Source organism: Bos mutus, unplaced genomic scaffold, assembly GCF_027580195.1.
Source record: "Bos mutus isolate GX-2022 unplaced genomic scaffold, NWIPB_WYAK_1.1 CTG419, whole genome shotgun sequence".
Lineage (NCBI taxonomy): Eukaryota > Metazoa > Chordata > Mammalia > Artiodactyla > Bovidae > Bos > Bos mutus.
In genome coordinates this window covers 52,575-77,086 of record NW_027219905.1, presented here as the reverse complement: position 1 = coordinate 77,086, position 24,512 = coordinate 52,575, and the positions used below count along the sequence as shown (strand labels likewise).

The following is a 24,512-nucleotide window of genomic DNA, read 5'->3' as shown; positions in this document are numbered from 1 at the left end:
AAACCCAGAATATCTATTATTAGTAGCAAGAGTTTTCCCCCCGCTCCCGCTTTGGTGTGTGTGTTAGGGGGCACTTTTATAAGTTGTTCTAAAGAAACAACTTTTTAAAAGTGTTCAAAAGTGTTTTTATAACTGATGTCACAGTTTTTACAAAATGAAAACCAGTAAATGATGTGAAAAGGTCGTTGACAGGATATTAAAGAAATGACAGTGGAGCCAAGAACGGACTCTGATTCAGACACTGAAGGTGACGACGTGCATGGAGTGACAGACACATTCACTCCAGAGCAGAGGGACTTGGTCGGGTAGCGCAGTCGATGGGGGACCACACACGGTCTTCCTTGCCTAAACCACAATCAGGGTCCTGGCTCCTCCGAGATAGTCACAAAAGATTTGAGATCAATTCCTATGGAAAATATTAAAGGCCTCTCCTTGGATGAGGCCATCCTATGTCACTACCTGACTGCTCTAGACAAATGGATTTGAATTACAAATACTACTTTCCCGAGCTCTTCCCGAGAGCTTTTCGTTGTGGGAGATCTGCTGCTAGGACCTCAGGGATGGGACCCAGTCCATGTTTGAGAGGGATATCAGGTGTGGGAGCAAATTCCTCTGCTCTGAGATGCCACTCGAGAACTCTGCAGAATGAAGGACAACCAACTTCAAGAGTGTCTGGTTTCTACCAACTGCTGGAAAAAAATTCCTGCACCTCTCGAGGATGCCAGTTAACACCTGTCCTTGAGGACTCTGCTGTGAGGGAGAACCCAGCTGGGAAAGCTGGAGCCAGCTCTGAGCTGTTCATGGGACAGGTGGCCTGGAGGGCTGACGGGCACAGAGGGAGGGGGTCCACGACCCTCAGCCACCTGCCAGATTGAAGGCCAGAGGCAACTTGATGTAAAATTAGGCACGATGGTCCCTAATGGTCCCTCAAGGCAGAAGGATCTGTTGCCTGAGGTGGGCTGAGAGCTTAACCTCCAGTTTCTACACCATTCTCAACCCTGTGGTTTCTCAGGATCTATTGTGTGAGCTACTGACGTGACCTCTTCCTCCCTCTGCTCGAAAAAGTGCACCCAGCATGTCAGGATCATACAATTCTTATTTCTGGCCTTATTACTTTGGGAATTTTGAATTTCTTTTCTTTTATTTTTAACAATTAACCTAAAATTTCCTATAACACTAAACAAAATGACACAAAATAAATGGTACAACACTAAATAAAATTTTTTTTTTTAAAAAAAGGGGATATTATAAATAATATTGATGAAATAGTGTTAGAAATTTGAAATTTTCACCAAAGATTACTCTACCTGATTCAGATTATTTCTCTCAGTCTTCAGTTTCACTTCTACTGCTCGGAAAGTGAGTTCTAGTTGCTGTTTCACTTCAACTTCTTTACTATATTCGTCTTCTTTTCTTCTTAAATGCTCCCTCATTTTTTCACATAACATATCGGCATTTCTTCTATTCTCTTCTTTTTGCTTTAAGGTGAATCTGCAAAATTTAAAGCTCTTCTTAGAAAATCATGAGATTATTCACTGCTGCAATAACTTTTGTTCCATCTTTACAATGTTTAAAATAGTAAACGTGGGGGAATACAATGAAAAGCACTTAATAATGGTCACTGTTTGCAGACAGAGGGTTAAGAATAAAACAATTGTTTTCATTTTCTCTTGAGAAAAATGGCTACTTTATACATCTGCAGGTGGGAATGTAAAATAATATAAACTTTGCTAAGAATAGTTTAGAAATATAGATCACAGACCTTTTTTAAGTTCTCATACTTTAACCAAATAATATGATATTATTAAAGATAATGTATTCAAAATAATTAGAAAGGTAGAAATGAATTTATAGAAAAGGTGTTCCTTGCAGTATTAAATAGAATACAGAAAAGTGAAAAACAACTGAAAGTCAATTTGCTAAATATTTAATGGGGTTTCCATTATGGTGGACTTCTGTATGGTCATGAAAATGATGATTTGGAAAAATATACATTAAGTTATTAGAAGCATTCACTGTTAAGAACCTGCCATATTATTTCCAAGAATTTCACACTCCACAATACTAGTGACACTTTCTCCCCTGTAAAATCCTAGAGGATAAGTTAGTCCTTATAACACGTCTACGTCTCTGCAGTATTAAAGGAAACAACAGTTCACATATTTCTTTAAAAGCGAGATGTACAGTACCTCAAGCTGCCGAGCTCTCGTTCCCACTCCACTTTCTGATGCTCTAACTGTGACTTTACTTCTTTGGTTTCTGACAGCTCTTTCTGTAGCCCACGAACCTTACTTTTCATTCTGTAAAATTCTCTAAGTAGTTCACAATGGCTTCTTTGAAAACCTACTAATCTTTCACGTGAAAGAATTGTATCTTGAATTTTCAACAAGCCAACAGAATCTGCATGATGAAGAAAACAAAGATAGAAACAAAAAAAATTATGTGAGTAATTTTTGAGTATAAAGGACTGTGCCTTTCACGTTCACTCATCCACGCACTGAACAAGTATTAAGTGTCTATAACTGGAAGACATTATTCTAAGCTCTGCAGATAAAACAGATGTCCCTGGGTCTTGTTTAGCTTTAAGTCTAGTAGAAGAGAAAGACAAATAAAATAATTATGAACTCAGATAGATACTCTAAGAAAAGAGAGTTCTATGATCACATAACAGAACTTGACATAGACTGGGTCCAGGAAAGATTTCCCTGGGGAAGAGCTGTCACACTGAGAAATGAAGGATGAGCAGGAAGTAGTAAGTAGAGTAGGAAGAACAACCCTGTGGACAGTCTCCAGCTGCCATATGTTTTTAACCAAGACAGAGTGAACAGCTACTGATTTACCTTCCTGAGTGGAGCGAGCAAAAACAACGCTGACAAAATACATTAAACAATGATTTCATGACAAAGGACTTCAGGGAGTGAAGGACAATGATCCCGGAAACACACCAGGTTAGCCTAAGGAACGCCCCAGCTCACCGCCTGGAGAGAATTTCCAGGGCCCAACACGGGGAGAAGGAACAGAAGCTGAGTCAGCCAGACTCCCTGACAGGAGGTGATGAAGCTGACAGTCTGGTGAAACCAAAGTGGGCAGAAATCACAGCTCAGAACCGCAGAGAGGAGAGAGTGGGACAGAGAGAAAAAGGACCCTGGAGATCTGAGGAGGAGCCCCTCGGGTATTCAGCAGAGAAACAAACAGCGCCCATCTGGGAGAAACCACCTGAGACCAGGGAGAAACCATCTGAAAAGACGATAGGAACCTGTGACTGGTGCTCACTCAGTCCCAGGACTTCTATCTATTCTCATGAGCCAGGCTGGAAAAACTCCTAGGTACCAGCAGAATGAACAGGATAGTCAGCAAGGTCTGGCCTCCAAGGCAGGAAATAATCAGCCCTAGCCTCAGGCCCCCTCTGGATGCACCTAACACATCCATGAGAAGCAAGAGCACAGAAGGAAAACTCTCAACATTTGGAAACTAAATCACACGGACCTAATAACCCTTGGATCAAAGAGGTAATGAAAAGAAGAATTACAAAGTATTTTGAACTGAAGGAAAATGAAAACATTAAGACCAGCAGACATTTTAGGAAACTGACACGCTGATTCTAAAATTCATGTAGAAAGAAGGGTAAAAAATAAAACCACCACCTTGCCATGTGAGAAGGCACCAGTGAAGGCTGATGCAGTATAAGCTATAGGAACTGAGGCCTGGAGTCACGACTGCTGTGAACTCTGGGGCATGGACTTCACTGGCTCTACGTGTAATGTCATGCCCGCCCCAACAGGAACGAGGGGGCCACGTGCCACCACGGCCACCGCAGAGACTGGTGTGGCTCAGAAAAAAAGGGGCAGAGTCACTTCTAGGAGAAATAACGCAAGAGTATTTATTTAGAGAGACGGAGCGTCCTCGTCACTTGGTCATGCTGGAGAGCCACCCGAGTTTGAACAGCGAGGGTGCGGCCGAGTCTTCCTCGTCAGCGACCAGCTGCCTGAACAGGGAGCCGGCCTGCCTGGGGTCGTCTGCTCGGGAGAGTGCCGGCGGGGCCGCCTGCCGCTGTGTGGAGGGGAAAGTGCCTTAGCGTCCACCCAGACCCCCGGCCACCCGCCCCCCACTCTGCTCGGGGGTCCACGCGGCGTGCACACGGCGGGTCTGAGCAGCACGGCCAGCTCCCGGAGGGCACTGCTTAGTCCAGATGGAAGAGGACACGCGGCAGACTGAGGGGCTGTGGCGGGACAGCCGACACCGGGAGCGAGGACTGCAGGAAGAGGAGCGTGTGCCTCCTCCCCGTGGCGTGTTCCCCTCGGGGGCAGAGCTGAACGGTCAGCTACCGGAAGGAAAGTGGACACCTGTGGGGAAAGCTAAGAGCACAGGTCTGGGCTCAGGAGCGGGAGGCTTGTGCACAAACTTTCCCCCCCTCACACCTTACTCCCATCTCCCAAGTTTTAAAACCTGCTGTTGATTGAGGATTTTGGACCTGACTGGGTTTGATGGCAGGGAATGTGGAAAGGAGACATCGCAAGTACTTTTATCCAACCAGAGAGCAAACAAGGACCACACGCTGGAAGGAAGGGAGCTCTGTGAGCTCTCAGACACACGTGTACACAACACACTTCAGAGACCCCCGGAGGACTCCCACAGCTATCCTAGCAGATGGCAGCTTCCCAGACAAGGTCTATCAACAAGAACAGGTGAAACTTCGAGGAAACAGACTCCTACCAGGGTGAGAGAAACTAGAGACTCCAAAACCAATCATCAGCCCTACAGAGCAGCCCTTTTTTTTCCCAAACAAACACAATCACAGTGCAAGGTTAGAAGGATCAGTTAACTCTTCTACCCTTGGAATCTTAAACACAAGCTGTAAATAATCTCGGTCTGTCCTGCAATTTCTACAGCCTTGGCAGCCTGAGAGTCATTTCTAATGAGGCTACTTGATAGACCAGTGGGCATCTTTAAAAATCTCTTAGCTCAAGCTAAAAAAAAATAAAAAATAAAAATAAAACCAGATGAAACTAGACAGTTGTGGCCTTTAACTACGCAGCAAAGAGAAGCAACACTTGGGTTACATGATGAGATCTGAATTTTTAAAAATAGTTAATAATTAAAGTTGCTCTGCAGACCAAGGTTCCTCAAGGTGGAGTGGCAGGGAAAGAAGTTCTGAGATTATTTCAGTTATTCTAGGAGGAAAATGATGCTAACATGACCTTGGGTGAAGGCACAGGAAAGAAGAGTCAACAGAAGGTACAGTGAGTGAGAATGATCACAGGCCTGTGGCGCAGAGGATCCACTCACGTTCATGTTCTTTTAATACAGAACCTACTTCTGAGATGCACAGCACTGTAACACATCCCTGGCTCTAGAGCAGTACTGGATAAGATGCGCATATATCACTACTCTGTACACAAAGAGGCTTTCTGTTAATATTTACACTGCGGTCCTACCTTTATGCCCCAAGCCAAGTGGTTCTACTTGCAACATGGAATTTGTAGAGTAACGCACGTCGTCATCCTCAGAAACAGTCTCAGAAGTCATCCAAGTGGTTCACATAATTAATTTGTTCTTTGACCTACACATAAATAATACTGTTCACAATGTCCTTAAAATATGTATAAAATATACCAAGTGTACAAAGGTGATAAATATCTTCATCAAAGCAAAAACAGACGCTTCTTAAAAGAACAGATTTTTATCAACAGGATAACTTTATCAACAGAGTTTCTAAATTATGTTTTCAAAGTAAATGTCTCTTCAGCAAAGGAAGATTTTCTATTTTGCCACTATTCCTTTTACAAAGTATTTTTTAGAGGATAATATATTTTTAAAGTTAATTTTTTTTTTTTATACCTTCTTCTTTTCATATGCTGTTTTCCTTGCAGGCCTAAAAAAAAAAATGATTCTTTTCAGGCTAAAATTTAATAACTCGAAAATATAAACAATACCTAAATGTTTGTTTTTTATATAACATCTTTGCATTCATAAGTAATTTCTATAAAAGGATGAAACAACAAAAAAGAGTAGCATTAAAGGACAAAGAAAATACACCTGTAATATTAATAAAACATTAAATTTAGATCAAAGGAAAAGGAAAAACCTAACACTACTTGCGTTATGTGATAGAAGCAGTATACCAGGGTTTTTTGCAGTTGTCATTTTTAATAAGAACTAACTTTTATGGCAATAAAACCTATTTCGGAAGTATTCCCTAAGTCCTTATAAGAAAGAAACCCATTTTTTATCACCATGATATTAGCTTTTTGAGGGCTTATTATGCAACGGCTATGCATTATTACAAGCATTTGACATGTCTTAAAGGCATTTTAATCCTCGCGATCATTCTGGGAGATAGGTAATATATTAGATCCTTTAGTTAGGAAGAAATGGAGCAAAGAAAGGCTGAGGAACTTGCCCAAGACCACACAGCAGTTCACCAACAGCCCAGAATTCAAAGCCAGGAAATCTGGCCTGAACACTGCTGTTCCAAAATATGCTGAGAAAGTGATATTGAAAAGTCTTTTTAAGTAATATGATACCAAATGAATCTATATTATTATTTCATGTCTAGCTATAACTACAAATGATAATTCTGAATCTTAAAACATATTTCTAACAAAACAAAAAGACTTTAGATGTAGGCAATATTGGAAATCTACTTTCAATAAAGATTTGTTTTTTGTAAAGAAATTCATCAATACACATTCATTCAACCATTCTGCTGTTTCTTTATGCATCTGACATACACTTATTGAGCACATAATATGTGTTAATGAAACTTTTAGTACAGGAAGCATGGTTTTGTCATTTAGATCTTTATCATCCAAAGTAATAAACTGTAAAAGATTGTTAATTGTTTCTATTGAAAATAAACAAAATCCTCCCCTTTTCCCTGGAAGCTATAAACAACTATGAAGTTAATATGATGTGATGTTTCAGAGCACCTTACAAAATCATAGCTACCCACGATGATACTATCAACTAGAATCATCAAGGAATGATTAAATCCTATTCAGTATAACCTAAGTATTTGTAAATTCATGATTATATAATTTTTAAAAATCTATGTATGATAGAATTAACTTAAGTAATCATCTACATATTCATTTACATAAGAATATTATGCTTCAGAGCCAATGAACAAGGCCTTACCAAAATCTACATATGAACAGAAGTACATATGTACATAATAATCATGTATAATAATAATAATGTACAATTAATTTATTGTAATAGTTTAAAGATAATGTCATATAATCAATAAGCTTTCTAATTTGGAAATGCAAATAAGATTAAACTCAGGAAACACTTCCTCCTCTGGCTCATTTCCAACAGCATACACACTCTACAAGCTCCCCTCTTAACATAAAACAAGAAACTCTTTTGAACTCCACATTCCTCTTCAGTTACCATCCAGGTCTCCATTGCCTGTCCCAGTAAGTATTCCCTACAGAGCTGTTTAGGTGTATTCACTACAGTCCAGCTTCCAAGTGGACTATTTACTGAAATGACTTCTGGCCAAAGCCACTGAATCCTCTCCTTAACCTTTCTGCAGTGTTCATCCAGTAGAGTTGAGGATTCTCTTCTCTTGGCCTGTATACTATATTATGCTGCTCTATTTCCAGAAGAAGTATTCAGTGCTAATATTTCTTCCCCTAGAAATAAAGAATTTGTCCATGTTACCTGCCATCATCTTGATCCACTTTCCTTAAAATGCTGTCATCATTCACGTGCAGCAGGCCACCAGTCAGTGAATCGGTCTTTTCAAATATTGGTGCAATCACACGTTCTTCCAGTGTCCATTTGTTATCGTTCTTTTTCTTTACTTCCTTCCTGTGCACACCAGGATTGCTACTTTAAAAAGTCCAAAAAAAGCCAATGTTTTCAAATAATTCAACTAATAAAGAATAAAAAACCAATTCTTGTAAAATTCCAACTCTTACCCATATTAAGTCATTGATTAATTCACAAAACAGTTATGAAGTACCAACCATATGCAAGAAAACAAATTCTTCCTTCAAACAGAGATATATAATTATGATACAATATGATATGTAAGAGTTGACATATGAAAGTGATAAGTGAAATAAGGAAGGATTTGCAGAAGAAGTGAAGACAGGAGGTCAAAAGGAAGAGAAAAGCGAAAAATCATTCTACTGGGAGATTAGAATGTGAGTACACAGATCAGGCACACGGCATCTAGGTTGTTTCCTAGGAACCTGGAAGGAAAAGTACAAAATACATGGAAGAAAGTAGAGAGATGCTCTGGAAAGACATTGGGAAGAACCTCAAGGGCTACACTGAAAACCTGGAGTCCACTGCCTAAACACCATGACTCTTAGACATGGGAGTCATAATTAGATTTACACTATATTTTTTTGTTTTGCTTTTAAATACAGTAATGTTTAATTTAGGAATTTCCCTGGTACTCCAGTGCTTAGGAATCTGCCTGCTGATGCAGGGGGCACAGGTTCGATCCCTGGTCAGGGAAGATAGCACATGCTGCAGAGCAATGAATCCTGTGCTCCACAACCACTGAAGCCAGCACCCTGGAGCCCACGCTCAGCATCAAGAGAAGCCACCACAATGAGAAGCCCAAGCACTGCAGATGCAAAGAACCAGCGCAGCCAAATAAATTAAAAAAAAAAAAAAAACCCTCAAAGAAAAAGGTAACACATAATTTAGATGATTTTTAAAATGACATGTGGCACATCCACCATGAAAGAAGAAATCAAATTTAGGCGGGGCGGGGGCAGTTTACTTGTAAACCACCCACATGGGTGACATCAGCATCATGGATGAAAGGCAGGTGCCTCATCGGCTCTCCCGCCACCAACAGCAATCTGGCTCCATCCATGGACATACTCAAAGTGCTAGGAGAAAAAACTGCCAACCAAGAGTACTCTATCCAGAAAAGGTGTCTTTCAGAAATGAAGGAGAAATAAAAACTGTCCCAGACAAAGCAAACCTGAGGGAGTTCATCACCACTAGTCCCGCCTCATGAGAAACGCTGAAGGAAGTCCTCAGACTGAAATGAAAGGATGCTCATTAGTGACATAAATTTAACTTTACAACACACTGGTTAAGGCAAGTATGCAGTCAACTCCAGAATACTCTAATACTGTAACACGGTGGTATGTTAACAAAGGAACTCTAGTATTGAGGCTAAAGGACAAGAGTATTCAAAATAACTATATCCCTAGTGAAATATAAAATTCATAAATCACAAACATTAGCTCAAGTTAGAAATGATTTTACAGGAAAATAACAAATGACCTACTGTTAAATATTGATATAGGCTTACCTATCAGAACCTTTATTCTCCATAGCAGGAAACGCCTGCTTGTTATTTCCTCCACTCTTTCTCTGCTGAATCAGTCGACTCTCATCAGCAGCATCTTTGTGCTTCTTTTCTTCTTCAACCTTTAATGAAAGTTTGACACTAAGAATAATTGCTATTACTTAATTCTAGAGACTCTGTTTTCAATTTATTATTTGACTCAGTATTTGCCCTGATTTTAAGTGATAAAAATATATTTGTGCTTACATAAATTTTATCACTTACAAGTCACTGAAATTTTTGTAAAATGTGCTTTTTTCTGAGGGAAAGAAACAAAATTCCCAAAATTTCAAGAAAGGCTTTTTTAATAAGATACAATTATTCACATCCAGTCTTCCCCATCTGACTGGCAGAGATAGAGAAATAAAAACACACAACATCTGTCCTCTTTGGTCTTTACCACCTGGATTTTCCATTAAACAGTCAGATGTAGAGGATGTGACACCTTAGTGCCTCAGAGACAGAAAGGAAACTTTCTTCTTTCTGCACTAAAGCTATTCTTTCCCCACTGCCTTTTCTAATTCTTTTTTCATTTGGATCCAGGAGATAGCAAAAACCTGATGGTGTTCACTGAAATATATGAACCAAAGTTTACCAAAACACAAGGAGCAGAATGAAACTGAGGAGGTGTTAGTGTGGAATTCTGGAATATAAGTAATGCTTCCCAATTCCACATTCAGTAACCATCAAATTTTATAGCTAGAGGGTATAGAAATAACTATCTACCTTTGCCCCACTATTTACCAATAACAGCTTTAAAATAAAAAAAAGGTTAAATGATTTGTTCAAAGCGCCTAAAGTGGCATTCCCTAACATTTTATGGCACCAAAAGAGATGATACAATTCTGTAATCTTGAATCTGATAAAATTACCAAATGAATTCCTCAAATGAATCAGGTAAGTTAAAAGCGTGACTTTGGCAAAGTAATTTAATTCATTAGTTGGAGTAGGGTTCATTCTCCTTTTTCTTTAAAGGAGAATAGCTACATTTTTTTTTTTTTTTGTCTTACACAAAAGACCAAGCAAGTTTAAAAACCTACTACTGAAGAAAGAAAAATCTCACAGCATCTCAAACCTCTGTTCTTTCCTTTGGAGATAAACACTTGATTTTTTTTATTTTTTTTGTCTGAGGTTTTATATTCAGTTAAAGCACCTCTTACACAAAAGGCAAACAAATTTTAAAAAATCTGCTTTTAATGCAGGAAACCTGGCTCAGTCCCTGGGTTAAAGAAATATTTTTTTTTTGCTGTGGGGAACAGCTATCCACCCTCTCAAATGAAAGAATATTCTGTGGGTTGGAAAGATCCCTGAAGAAAGCTACCGTATACTAAGGACAGAGGAGCCTGGCCAGGCTATAGTCCATGGGGTCGCAAAGAGTCAGACACGACTGACCAACTCTCACACACACACACACACACACACACACCCCTATGTGACAAAATCACACATGTCAAAACTTACTACATTTTAGTAAAAAACTTAATGGAAAGGTCTGTCCCAAAATAAACATCTGAGAGTGGTGATTAAAGCCTATGTGGGAGCACATGTATTTGTTATTAAAAACATCCTGGCAGCCATGTTGGATATCTAAGAGCCCAGTGACTGTGGAAAGCAGAAAACATCACACATATTCAATCACAATGAAGAGATTAGAGGGAATACCTGTTTATGTCCCTTCTCTCAGTTTCTGCTTTCTTCCCATTCTGTGGAAATACAACATATTTAATCTGACAACAAAGTTAAAAAAAAAAACTGCAAAACCCTAGCTGATTATACTTCTTAAACAATTTCCTTGGTGCTTATTCTGGCTCAGAAGATCACATGGTACACAGCTAAATGAGTTTCCCAGTCCATATGAAAGACTGACAGAGACAGAATTAGATTGATTGAAGGACAAAAGCCATGAAAATTGTTTCCTGAATTCCTATTATTTGATGGCAGAAATAATCTATTTCTACACAATTACCTATTTAGATGACCCCACTTTATTCATAAGTGGAAAATCAAACAGACCAGATCATTGAGAAAGAGAAAAACCAAAGCAAGAGCAAACGAACCTCTACCTCTTTTGAAAGTTGAATTTTCTTTTTTCCAAAGCCAGCAACTCTACTTGTAACATGTCTATTTCATTCTTAAATCTCTGCATATCCTTCTGTAATTCTTCATTTACATACACTTTGGATGCTCTGTGACTTTTGGTGGAGAAGAATTCCCATTTTCTAAGTCGGGTTCCATGCTTTTATCCTCACTAGCACTGCAATTATCCGCATGCAGTGGCTTCTGGAACCAGTCCTGTATTGGTTTGCTTTTCTGATCAGTATTTTTAACAACAGCAGGAGTACTGTGACTTTTTATTTGAATAATGTGTTTCATCTTCCCGGAGCGGACAAGCCACAGACTAGACTGATGTGTCTGTCGGATGTCTAATTTCCAATTAGTAGGATTTTGCCTCATATTTTGTGACATTTGCATATCAAACTCTTATTCTTCTTTCACTTCAAATGTAACTACTGGGTCTGCTCCATTTTTATTTTCTGTATCATTATAAAAACTCTCCTCAATTTTGATAAACACGTGTTCAATGTCTAGTTGATCATTTTCAACGTCTACTTTATTTTCAGTGAAACAAAGCTTTGAAGATGACCGACAAGCATATCCCAGGGACCCAGAGTTTACAGACAATGGAAAAAGTTTTCAAGACTGGGTTCTTTTTGTTCAGGAAATGCTGGGAATACTAGAGACATAGAGACTCCAAATGCATCTTTTCCCTCACAATCAAGTATATTATTTGTCATATTAGAAGATATTTCCTTTTTGTTTACTCCTTTTTTAGGGTTATCACGTAGTGAATCTTCCTCAGGACAAATGGTAATTTTGTATTTCACCAAACTTCTGCTTTAACTCATTTGTGATGGGTTTTAACTTATCTTTCCATTCTAATTTGCCTTGTTTGATACACATTTTCTCATACAGTATTAAACCAGAAATTGAAATTTACAGTTTTACATACCTGTGAATGGTTATTTTCATCTCCATCAGGTTTTTCCTGTGCTTCCTCTGATATCATTTCCAAGTCTAGTTCTGCTGACAAATCTGTATGTTTAGTTAAAATTACTTAGAATGTTTAGATAAAAGACATAATCTTCATTTAAAACGTAGATCTAAAACATTGTATCAAATGACAGATTAAGTCAATCTTAATCTTCAACTGAATATCTACTTCTTTAAGAAATACTTCCAATGATCTAAAAATTTTAACCAAATCCTTTGGGAAATGCCAGATGTCACCAGGTTACAGGCACACATACAGCTCAAAGATTCAGTCACAGATTCATCCAAACATCAGTGAACAAAACAATCAGAAACCAAACAAAATTTCAAAATACAGGACAGACATATAAAGTCACAATACATTCTCTTCTCTACTTCATAACAATACCTTTTTAAAAACATGCCAAGCTTTGACTGCAACATTACTCATGGTTTACAAAATTCCTCTTACTTTTTATGCTTTTGTCAGTTCCTTAATCTGAAATGCTTCCCTGTACTCTTTTGACAAGTTACTTTTCATCTTTTAAGACTCAACCTGCTTTGTGAAATTGTCTTTGATTACAGCTATCTTTCACCAGATAAAAGGTATCTCTTTCCTTGTAGCTACCTTAGTACTTTAAAGATTTTTCTAGTGTATCTTTCTAGATTTTCCTAGTGATAGACACACATCTGAACTGTAAATTATTTCTTCACATGTCAATCCTCTTGGCTCCTAAACTGCAGACGACAAGCTCTTAAAAATCACCTTGGTATATACAGCCAACGGGAATTTGCTGTATGGCTCAGGAAACTCAAACAGGGGCTCTTACCAATCTAGAGGGCTGGGATGGGGAGGGAGATGGGAGGGAGGTTCAAAAGGGAGGGGATATATGTATACCTATGGCTGATTCATGATGATGTTTGACAGAAAACAACAAAATTCTGTAAAGCAATTATCCTCCAATAAAGAGGGAGAGGGTGGGATGATTTGGGAGAATGGCATTGAAACATGTATAATATCATATATGAAATGAGTCGCCAGTCCAGGTTCGATGCACGATGCTGGATGCTTGGGGCTGGTAAACTGGGACGACCCAGAAGGACGGTACGGGGAGGGAGGAGGGAAGAGGGGTCAGGATGGGGAACACGTGTATACCTGTGGCGGATTCATGTTGATATATGGCAAAACCAATGCAATATTTTAAAGTTAAAAAATAAAATTAAAAAAAAAGAAATAAAATTTTAAAAATCACCTTGGTATAAATAGTCTTTATTTCTTTTATTCAATAATTATTTCTCAGTTTTCTGCTCAGTACTAGATACCAGAGTTTAAAGAAAAATGTAGATAAAAGGTGTCAGGGATGGCTCTTCTGGAGATAATGTCTGAGCAGAGACTTCAAGGGAACAGAGGGCAGGAAAGGGAGAGCACTTAAGGGTGCAGCAAGACGGGGACAGAAGCACACGCACGACAGGGTAGATATTGTCAAAGTACAGGGACAGGGACTACCGGAGATCATGGCATCTGGCCCCACCACTTCATGGCAAAGAGATGGGGAAACAATGGGAATGGTGACAGACTTTATTTTTGGGGGCTCGTAAATCAATGCAGATGGTGACTGCAGCCATAAAATTAAAAGACACTTTCTCCTTGGAAGAAAAGATATGACAAACATTGACAACATATTAAAAAGCAGACACATTACTTTGCTGACAAAGGTCTGTCTAGTCAAAGCTGTGGTTTTTCCAGTAGTCATGTATGAATGTGAGAGTTGGACCATAAAGAAGACTGAATGCCAAAGAACTGATGTTTTTCAACTGTGGTGTTGGAGAAGACCTTGAGAGTCCCTTGGACTGCAAGGAGATCCAACCAGTCAATCCTAAAGGAAATCAGTTCTGAATATTCATTGGAAGGACTGACGCTGACACTAAAGCTCCACTACTTTGGCCACCTGATGTGAAGAGCTGACTCACTGGAAAAGACCCTGATGCTGGGAAAGACTGAAGTCAGGAGGAGAAGGGGATGACAGAGGATGAGATGGTTGGATGGCATCACCGACTCCATAAACACGAGTTTGAGCAAGCTCCGGGAGATGGTGAAGGACAGGGAAGCCTGGTGTGCTGCAGTCCATGGGGTCACAGAGAGTCAGACATGACTGAGCGACTGTACAACAACAACAGGAACAGGTGAGGGGGACATCAACAGCAGTTCAGAATTCCAGGGCAAAGGACAGAAAGAGAGAGAGATGGAGAGTCAGGCAGAAGTCAGGTTATGAAAGCATCAATGGTGCTTTCAGAGGTCTAGACATTAATGTGCTTTAGAGTGCTTCATGGTCACGTGTGCTTTTGAGATTGGTGACTAAATGCTGAGGGAGGGATGAAACTGAAGAGCACGCAAATAAAACGAGGAAGATGAATCTGAAGGCATTAACGGTGGGGGGAAAAAGGTGATGCAGACCTGAACTGTGGGATGTTTCCAGAAATATTTAGGATATAAAACTTTCTGGGTCTAGTATAGAATCAATCTTTAAGAAACCAATAGATGTACAAATCCTGGGACTCTGAAGGAGGAGATTCTGCTTGATATTTTATAAAAGGTATCGACTGAGAAGAGAAACAATCAACATGAACTGACAGAAGCTGCTTCTATTTATTTTGTAGTTTTCCTATTTCACACCGTCCAGTGTTGGAGGGACTCGTGTAGCCGTTTTATTTGAATCTGTGTTTCCTGGACTTACCAAGCTCACAGAGAAACAAGAGCAAATGACTCAGTTGTATAGATTAAAAAAAAAAAGAAAAGGACAAACACTTTGAGTTTAGAGCTTGTAGTCACTATTCTAGGAGATAACTGAGAATATTCTGTAAATGCAAAGGTGAGGATAGAAACGAAATAACTACAGGAGTGTAAAAAGAAACAGTGTATGATTTCTTACTATAGCCTTGACCACATGACTGATTAAAGGCACTAAATTAGTATTTATGGACAACACATTATTAGACATGGTTACTCAATAGATTGGGCATCCTAGTAGAATCAGAATTGATTTTCTGTATACTGCTTTTAAATGATACAGCACTCCTTCAAACCAATATCCCTTGTGAACTCTTAATTCATTACAAATAACAAAACAAGTTGATATTATGTGGACAGAGCTGAGAAGGAGGTACTATGTAGAAAATTTCCCATGATTCCCATTACCACTGGGAAAGCCAATTCTAAAATATATGAAGTCATAGAAAACACAAGAAATATTTTAATATTTGGTTTCAGAGCTGCTTTTGCAATTATACTGAATATAATGATAACGAATCCTTATGAATTTAGAGCTATATAAAAACATTGCTACAAAGTCACGTTTTGAGAAAGCAATCTCTGTCTACTTAGGTCTCCCAACTAGTCCCAGAGTTCTAAATATAATCCTGCTACTCACTCTCAGGTGTATGCTAAATATTAGCCAAAATGAACTTTCATTCTCCTAACTCTCTTTATTATTTATTGTATTACTATGGTCAGAGGGAGAATGCCAACATCTTGCTAAGAGGTATTTACTGGTATTGGCTGCAGGTTGTGTGAAAGGAGTCAACACAAGGTAGATTTTGCCACAAAACCTCTAATTTGGAAGCGTCAGCATGATGGTAAGGCCGTGCCCAGGTGGCGCACGGCTGAGTGCTCTGGGCTTCTGCATTACCTTGTTGGCTTTCTCTGTTTTCTGGCAGCTGAGACTGGCACGGGTCATGGAGCGTGGAATTCCCTACCAGAAACACCACTGCAGTATTCCTCTTTACTTCATCTGTTACGGTCATCTGTCCCAATTCTGTGGATGCTGACTGATTTTTGGTCGTTGACTGTGACATCGATGGACACTGATCACCAACTTTCAAACGCCCAGCTCTCTGACAAGTCTCGAGACTGAGGCTCAAAGCAGTAGAAGCCAAATCTGAAAAACGTGAAAACAAAGTCTCCATTTATTAGAATGTGAGTAAGAATACAACTCTGACTAACTGTACAAAGTCTTTCTTCAGAGAATCAGTTCCAAGTCCCCGCTCCCCTCAGACTCACTAGTTCTTCCCAGCTTATTGTATCTTACGTGTCGCAGTCATGAAAAGATGTTAACTAGTGTATCTCATTTCTTCTGTTTTTTAATTTTCTAGTATTATTTACTTTGATTCACTCAACTTCTATTACATAGTCTGTATTCCATAAGAACTTTACTAATAATTATTTGTTTTCAACATACAAATATTTTATTGACAATATATAAATCTAATTTATTTTACATTTAATTATGCCTTACAATGCTGTATGCTCTAGAGACCATGGTTTTTAAAAACACTTTTAATGAATGGTACTATTTTGCCAACAAGGTCCGTCTAGTCAAGGCCATGGTTTTTACAGTGGTCATGTATGGATGTGAGAGTTGGACTGTGAAGAAAGCTGAGTGCCGAAGAGTTGATGCGTTTGAACTGTGGTGTTGGAGAAGACTCTTGAGAGTCCCTTGGACTGCAAGGAGATCCAACCAGTCCATCCTAAAGGAAATCAGTCCTGGGATTTCTTTGGAGGGAATGATGCTGAAGCTGAAACTCCAGTACTTTAGCCACCTCATGCAAAGAGATGACTCATTGGAAAAGACTCTGCTGCTGGGAGGGATTGGGGGCAGGAGGAGAAGGGGACGACAGAGGATGAGATGGCTGGATGGCATCACTGACTCCATGGACGTGAGTCTGAGTGAACTCCGGGAGTTGGTGATGGACAGGGAGGCCTGGCGTGCTGCGATTCATGGGGTCGCAAAGAGTCAGACATGACTGAGCGACTGAATTGAACTGAACTACTTTAATTAATGGTACAAACCTAGACAACATGCAAAGACATCACTTTGTCGACAAAGGTCCATACAGCCAAAGCCATGTTTTTTTTTAGTATCATGTACGGATGTGAGAATTGGACCATAAAGAAGGCTGAGCACCGAAGAACTGATTCTTTCAAATTGTGGTGCTGGCGAAGACTCTTGAGAGTTCCTTGGGCAGCAAAGAGATCAAACCAGTCAATTCTAAGAGAAATCAACCCTGAATGCTCATTGGATGGACCGATGATGAAACTGAAGCTCCAATGCCTTGGGCACCTGATGTGAAGACCTGACTCACTGGAAAAGACCCTGATGCTGGAAAGATTGACAGCAGGAGGAGAAGGGGGAAGCAGAGGATGAAATGGTTGGATAGCATCGCTGATTCAATGGACGTGAACTTGGGCAAACTCTGGGAGATGGTGAGGCACAGGTAGGGCTAGTGTGCTGCAGTCAATGGGGTCACAAAGAGCTGGACATGATTAGCGACTGAACACCACCACCAACTGCTTTAATTACAACGAGACGGTCTTCCTCAAATTATCAGTATCTTCAGAACTGATTTTTTAAGCCTTGAATAAACATCATAAACTTATATAGGAAATGATAGCTTTGTGGGTCACTAATTGTCTCCACGTGAAAATAGGATGAGTCTAGGACCACACTGGATCCAAAGAGCACAGAGCACCATGGGGCAAAAATGATTGCAACACAGAAATATTTGCTTTAAAAAAAAGGAACTGTCGGGTCTTAATTTCTTAAGAGAAGTCAAAGAAACAAGCAAGAAGTGTAAAAGTGAAACTTTAAATCCTGTGTCAGCACAAGGGCCCCTTTATCATTTCACATCCAACCATGTCAATGGTTTCAAATGATGGTTCCCAAGCGTACCCTGAGAATCCTGAAGTCCAGAGACCCACTGGGTCAGGGGGTCTAAGAGGTCAAAACTATTTTCACAATAACACTAAACGTCACTTCCATTCTCATTCTGTTCTGAGTGCACAGTGGAGTTCTTCAAAGACAGCATATGTGATAGCAAAACTCTAATGACTAATGGAATCAGCCATTAGGATTGTGTGTGTCGTGCTTTATGTGTTTTAGTTTTATCTTCCAGGAGTGTCTGGTGGAGGCGTGGGTTGGCAGTGGCCTGCTGCAGTGTTCACGGGGACACTGAGAGCAACAGTGCAAGCATGGGGCCTTTTGAAGGAGGTCACCATTATCTTCACTATCTCCACCATAGGTTGGCCTCTAGGTCAAAAAACAGGGAGGGAACACAGCCCCGCCCACCAACAGAAAATTGGGTGAAAGATTTACTGAGCATGGCCCCGCCCATCAGAACAAGACCCTCAGTCAGTCTTTCCCATCTGGGAGCATCCATAAGCCTCTTATCCTTCTCTATCAGAGGGCAGATAGAATGAAAACCATAATCACAGAAAACTAACCAAACTGATCACATGGACCACAGCCTTGTCTAACTCAATGAAACCATGAGCCAACCCATGTATGGCCACTCAAGATGGACGGGTCATGGTGGAGCATTCTGACAAAATGTGGTCCACTGGAGAAGGGAATGGCAAGCCACTTCAGTATTCTTGCCTTGAGAGCCCCATGAACAGTATGAAAAGACACAAAGACAGGACACTGAAAGATGAACTCCCCAGGTCAGTAGGTGCCCAATATGCTACTGGAGATCGGTGGAGAAATAACTCCAGAAAGAATGAAGAGACGGAGCCAAAGCAAAAACAATACCCAGTTGTGGATGGGACTGGTGATGGAAGTAAAGTCTGATGCTGTAAAGAGCAATACTGCATAGGAACCTGGAAAGAGGTCCATGAATCAAGGCAAATGGGAAATGGTCAAACAGGAGATGGCAAGAGTGAACATCAACATTTTAGGAATCAGTGAATAAAATGGACTAGAATGGGTGAATTTAACTCAGATGACCATTATATCTACTACAGTGGGCAAGAATCCCTCAAAAGAAATGGAGTAGCCATCACACTCAACAAAAGAGTCTGAAATGCAGTACTTGGATACAATCTCAAAAACAACAGGATGATCTCTGTTCATTTCCAAGGCAAACCATTCAATATCACAGTAATCCAAGTCTATGCCCTGACTACTAATGCTGGAGAAGCTGAAATGGAACAGTTCTATGAAGACCTACAAAACCTTCTAGAACTAACACCTAAAAATGATGTCCTTTTCATTGTAGGGCACTGGAACTCAAAAGTAGGAAGTCAAGAGATACCTGGAGTAACAGGCAAATTTGGCCTTGCAGTACAAAATGAAGCAGGTCAAAGACTAACAGAGCTTTGCCAAGAGGAACCACTAGCCATAGCAAAGATCCTCTTCCAACAAGCACAAAAGAAGACTCTACACATGGACATCACCAGATGGTCAATACCTAAATCAGATTGATTACATTCTTTGCAGCCAAAGATGGAGAAGCTCTATATAGTCAGCAAAAAGAAGACAGGAGCTGATTGTGGCTCACATCATGAATTCCTTATTGCCAAATTCAGACTTAAATTGAAGAAACTAGAGAAAACCACTAGACCATTCAGGTATGACCTAAATCAAATCCCTTAGGATTATACAATAGAAGTGACAAATAGACTCCAAGGGATTAGATCTGATAGACAGAGTGCCTGAAGAACTATAGATGGAGGTTCGTGACATTGTACAGGAGGCAGTAACTAAGATGATCCCCAAGAAGAAATGCAAAAAGGCAAAATGGTTGCCTGAGGAGTCATTACAAATAGCTGAGAAAAGAAGATAAGCTAAAGGCAAAGGAGAAAAGGAAAGATATACCCATTTGAATGCAGAGCTCCAAAGAATATCAGGAGAGAAACGAAAGGCTTCCTCGGTGATCAATGCAAAGAAATAGAGGAAAACAATAGAATGGGAAAGACTAGAAATCTCTTCAAAAAAATTAGAGATACTAAGGAACCATTTCATGCAAAGAAAGAGCACAATAAAGGATAGAAATGGTATGGACCTAACAGAAGCAGACGATATTAAGAAGAGGTGGCAAGAATACACAGAAGAACTGTACAAAAAAAGATCTTCATGACCCAGATAAGCACCATGGTGTGATCACTCTCCTAGAGCAAGATATAATGGAATGCGAAGTCAAATGGGCCTTAGGAAGCATCACTACAAAAAAAGCTAGTGGAGGCGATGGAATTCCTGTTGAGCTATTTCAAATCCTAAAAGATGATGCTGTGAAAATTTGGAAAACTCAGCAGTGGCCACAGGACTGGAAAAGATCAGTTGTCATTCCAATCCCAAAGAAAGGCAATACCAAAGAATGTTCAAACTACTGTACAATTGCACTCATCTCACGCGCTAGGCAAAGTAATGCTCAAAATTCTCCAGGCCAGGCTTCAGCAATACGTGAACCGTGAACTTCCAAATGTTCACACTGGATTTAGAAAAGGCAGAGGAACCAGAGATCAAATTGCCAACATGCACTGGATCATCAAAAAAGCAAGAGAGTTCCAGAAAAACATCTTCTTCTGCTTTATTGACTATGCCAAAGGTTTTGACTGTGTGGATCACAACCAACTGGAAAATTCTTAAAGAGATGGAAACACCAGACTGCCTGACCTGCCTCCTGAGACATCTGTATACAGGTCAAGAAGCCACAATTAGAACTGCACATGGAACAGCAGACTGATTCCAAATAGGGAAAGGAGTACGTCAAGGCTGTACATTGTCTCCCTGCTTATTTAACTTGTATGCAGAGTAAATCATGAGAAATGCTGGGCTGGATGAAGCACAGGCTGGAATTAAGATTGCCAGGAGAAATATCAATCACCTCAGATATGCAGATGACACCACCCTTATGGTAGAAAGTGAAGAAGAACTAAAGGGCCTCTTGATGAAAGTGAAAGAGGAGAGTGAAAAAGTTGGCTTCAAACACAACATTCAGAAAACTAAGATCATGGCATCTGATCCCATCACTTCATGGCAAAAAGATGGGGAAACAATGGAGACAGTGACAGACTTTATTTTCTTGGGCTCCAAAATCACTGCAAATGGTGACTGCAGCCATGAAATTAAAAGATGCTTGCTCCTTGGAAGAAAAGTTAACACCAACCTAGACAGCATATTAAAAAGCAGAGACATTTTTTGGCCAATATCGGTCCATCTAGTTAAAGCTCTGGTTTTTCCAGTAGTCATGTATGGATGTGAGAGTTGGACTATAAAGAAAGCTGAGCACCAAAGAATTGATGCTTTTGAACTACGGTGTTGGAGAAGACTCTTGAGAGTCCCTTGGACTGCAAGATCAAACCAGTCAATTCTAAAGGAAATTAGTCCTGAATATTCATTGGAAAGGCTGATGCTAAAGCTGAAACTCCAATACTTTGGCCATCTGGTGTTAAGAACCAACTCATTTGAAAAGACCCTGATGCTGGTAAAGATTGAAGGATGGAGGAGAAGGGGAAGACAGAGGATGAGATGGTTGGATGGCATCACCAACTCGACGGATATGAGTTTATGTAAGCTCCAGGTGTTGGTGATGGACGGGGAAGCCTGGTGTACTGCAGTCCACAGAGTCGCAAAGAGTCGGACATGACTGAGCGACTGAACTGAACTCCAATATAGTGAACATCAATAGACAAAAACAAAAGCTCCTTGGAATTCTCAATAATTTTTAAGTATTAAAAGTATAATAGGATCCTAAAGCCAAAAACTTTCAGAATCACTGTTTTAAAATATTATGTCATCAAATAGTCATTGAAGTATGATTACTTCCCCTACTTTTAATAATCAAAGACACCATAAACTCACAACACACACACACACACACACACACACATCTGCTAACCAAAACATCTGATAGGGCTACATTCATCTGTGTAACAACACTAAAATGAAATAATTATAAACCGAAATACAACTGACAATTTAGCAAGTGAAGCTTTACTCTAGGTAAAGGTCAGAGATCAAGTAAGCATTTTTGGGCACTGGAAAAATCTTAGATCTAATAATTAATCTCTGAGAATTCCTGAGAAGCACAGAGGTTCCAAACAGAGAACTTCAGGGTATCGAAACATACACGGAAACATATTGAGTTCAAGCTTACATTTTAAAAATTTCTTGTTTTTATGCTTGTACCTACCTTTTTTTTCAAAACACGGATACCAACAATAACATTTGGATTATGTATGTCAAATTCTTCAATTACATTTGCCAAAAGAAGTTAGGACTATGAAGACTTAGCATTTCAAATATTTCAGTGTCCCTCTTTCCAGAGTTATGAAGAAGGCAATGGCACCCCACTCCAGTACTCTTGCCTGGCAAATCCCGTGGATGGAGGAGCCTGGTGGGCTGCAGTCCATGGGGTCGCTAAGAGTCGGACACGACTGAGCGACTTCCCTTTCCCTTTCTCTCCAGAGTTAAGTGTGTATTGCAAAATTTACCTGAACTGGATGTTTGTAAATCCTTCATTCCGACTGTTTTACTAGGAACAGAGTCTTTCACTAAGACTGCAGGCTGAATGGGTTTGGAAACAAGTTCATTAGTAAATAACGTACATATGATACAATCCACAGTTCATAATTCAAGATAAAAACATAAATGTTTTTACCTTCACATTAGGATATTTCCCAGGAGAATCTAAAAGGCAAAAGGGACACAGAGGTAATTTCATGTAAACATGAAAGCCAGCTGTACATCCAGGCAGAGTTAGGACTCAGCAGAATCCTGGCACTCAGCCTTGGCAGTGAATACATTCGGATTTAGTGTCTTGATTTTAGGGGTACATTAGGACACCAGCAAAACAGACATAGGAATCCACAATGGATAGTGAAGAAAAAATAGAAATACAGGTTTAACAAAACATAGTTAAGATTTCAAAAGTAACATTACGTTTTCAATGACTTTATAAAATATTAAAGTGCACACAGATCAATGTGAACCTGTCAACTGATGAGGAGAAAAGTGATCTTAATCAGAGGAGCAAAGCATGACCCCAAGAAGATAAACATGAAAGCTGATGGCAAAATGCACCAGTACATCTTGAATGCAATATAGCAGCTATCATTTCCACCATTATACTACAAGTATTTATCATGTTCTTCAATCTGCCCAGTCATTTAAGAAGTGCACAGTGGGATGACAGTTCACCAGAATGTATAGCTCATTTCTCATCGGAAAAAGAGTAGTGAACTGATTAGCCTGGATATACACTTGCAGAAAAATGGCTCATAAAAATATTCATTCTTTTCCCATATCCATGTGGGCTACTGGTATGTCTACATGTCTTGGCTCCTCTAGTTGGGCCATCTTAAAGTTTCTCGATCCACTCACGGAAGAAGGTATTTAAGACACATCTAGGAAATAATGTGTACTAAATTCTCAATATTGAAATACAATGATCAAAAAGGAAATAATGCATTTAATTGCCACAGAATTATTAGATATTGCATGTTTTAAAATCAGTGTAGTATTTATTGAAAATATTTCTAGCATTTAGGGAATGAACCCTATTAACCTGTTTTGTTTCAAAACTTAGTTTGGTTTGATACAGCAAGTTAATGTTTCAAAGGATTTCTGTAAAACAACTTTCAAAAAATCAGCTATCTTAAAAAAGAAAAAAGTCAGTGTCTCCATATTCAAATTAATCTAATTTGAATAACAAATACCAATACTACACATGTCTTTGATGCCTGAGAGTTACTTAGAGGGGCTGTGGTTTCCCCCACTTCTAGCAGCCCCTGCCACCTCCAGTATTCTCTGGAGCAACAATGATCTTATCTCTTTTCAGGGTAAATACTCTGAAGCCATTTAGAAGGAGTTCTCTCAAGTTTCCTCTTCAACTCCAAACTCACCTCCCTAAGGCCCACTTTCCTCCCTTCATCCTTTCACTAGATTCTCTCCCATCCAAAGGGTAGTAATCTCTGGATCTGTGGTCTGAATTCTTCCCCCTTTACATTCTTTCTATGGATCATCCCCACCACTTCTTTTTCCCTCTTTGCTTAGCAGTGGTATCTTACACTATAATTGCGACTTCGACTTTTTGCTTCCCTCTGGCTATAGACACACTCAGAAAGAAAAAAATAATAATGGTTTTCCTTGATCCTGTTATGTCCTGCACTATCCAACGTTCTTCCAGATTTCTCTAAATGCAAGGCTACACCCTTGCTTCTCGGAGAGCTTGTCAGAAACACAGATTCTCAGACCTCCTGCTCAGCATGTGCACTTCACACAAGGTCCAAAGGCGACTAATTAAAATTTGAGAAACTCTGGTCTATACGGAGTCTGCTTCTACATTAAAAGTGAAAGTGAAAGTCCCTCAGTCATGTCCAATT

The 24,512-nt window shown here is 39.7% G+C and overlaps 1 protein-coding gene across 1 annotated transcript in view; it reads right to left on the bottom strand.

The window, feature by feature from the left end:
• The window catches only part of LOC106701669 (ankyrin repeat domain-containing protein 26-like), a 65,693-nt gene that overhangs the window by 12,811 nt on the left and 28,370 nt on the right, over positions 1 to 24,512 (bottom strand). Inside the window, 7 exon segments of the mRNA XM_070366989.1 lie at positions 1,308 to 1,491; positions 2,190 to 2,400; positions 5,436 to 5,521; positions 5,523 to 5,560; positions 5,839 to 5,872; positions 7,669 to 7,839; positions 9,290 to 9,408. Of these exon segments, the coding sequence (XP_070223090.1) occupies positions 1,308 to 1,491; positions 2,190 to 2,400; positions 5,436 to 5,521; positions 5,523 to 5,560; positions 5,839 to 5,872; positions 7,669 to 7,839; positions 9,290 to 9,408 (843 nt within the window).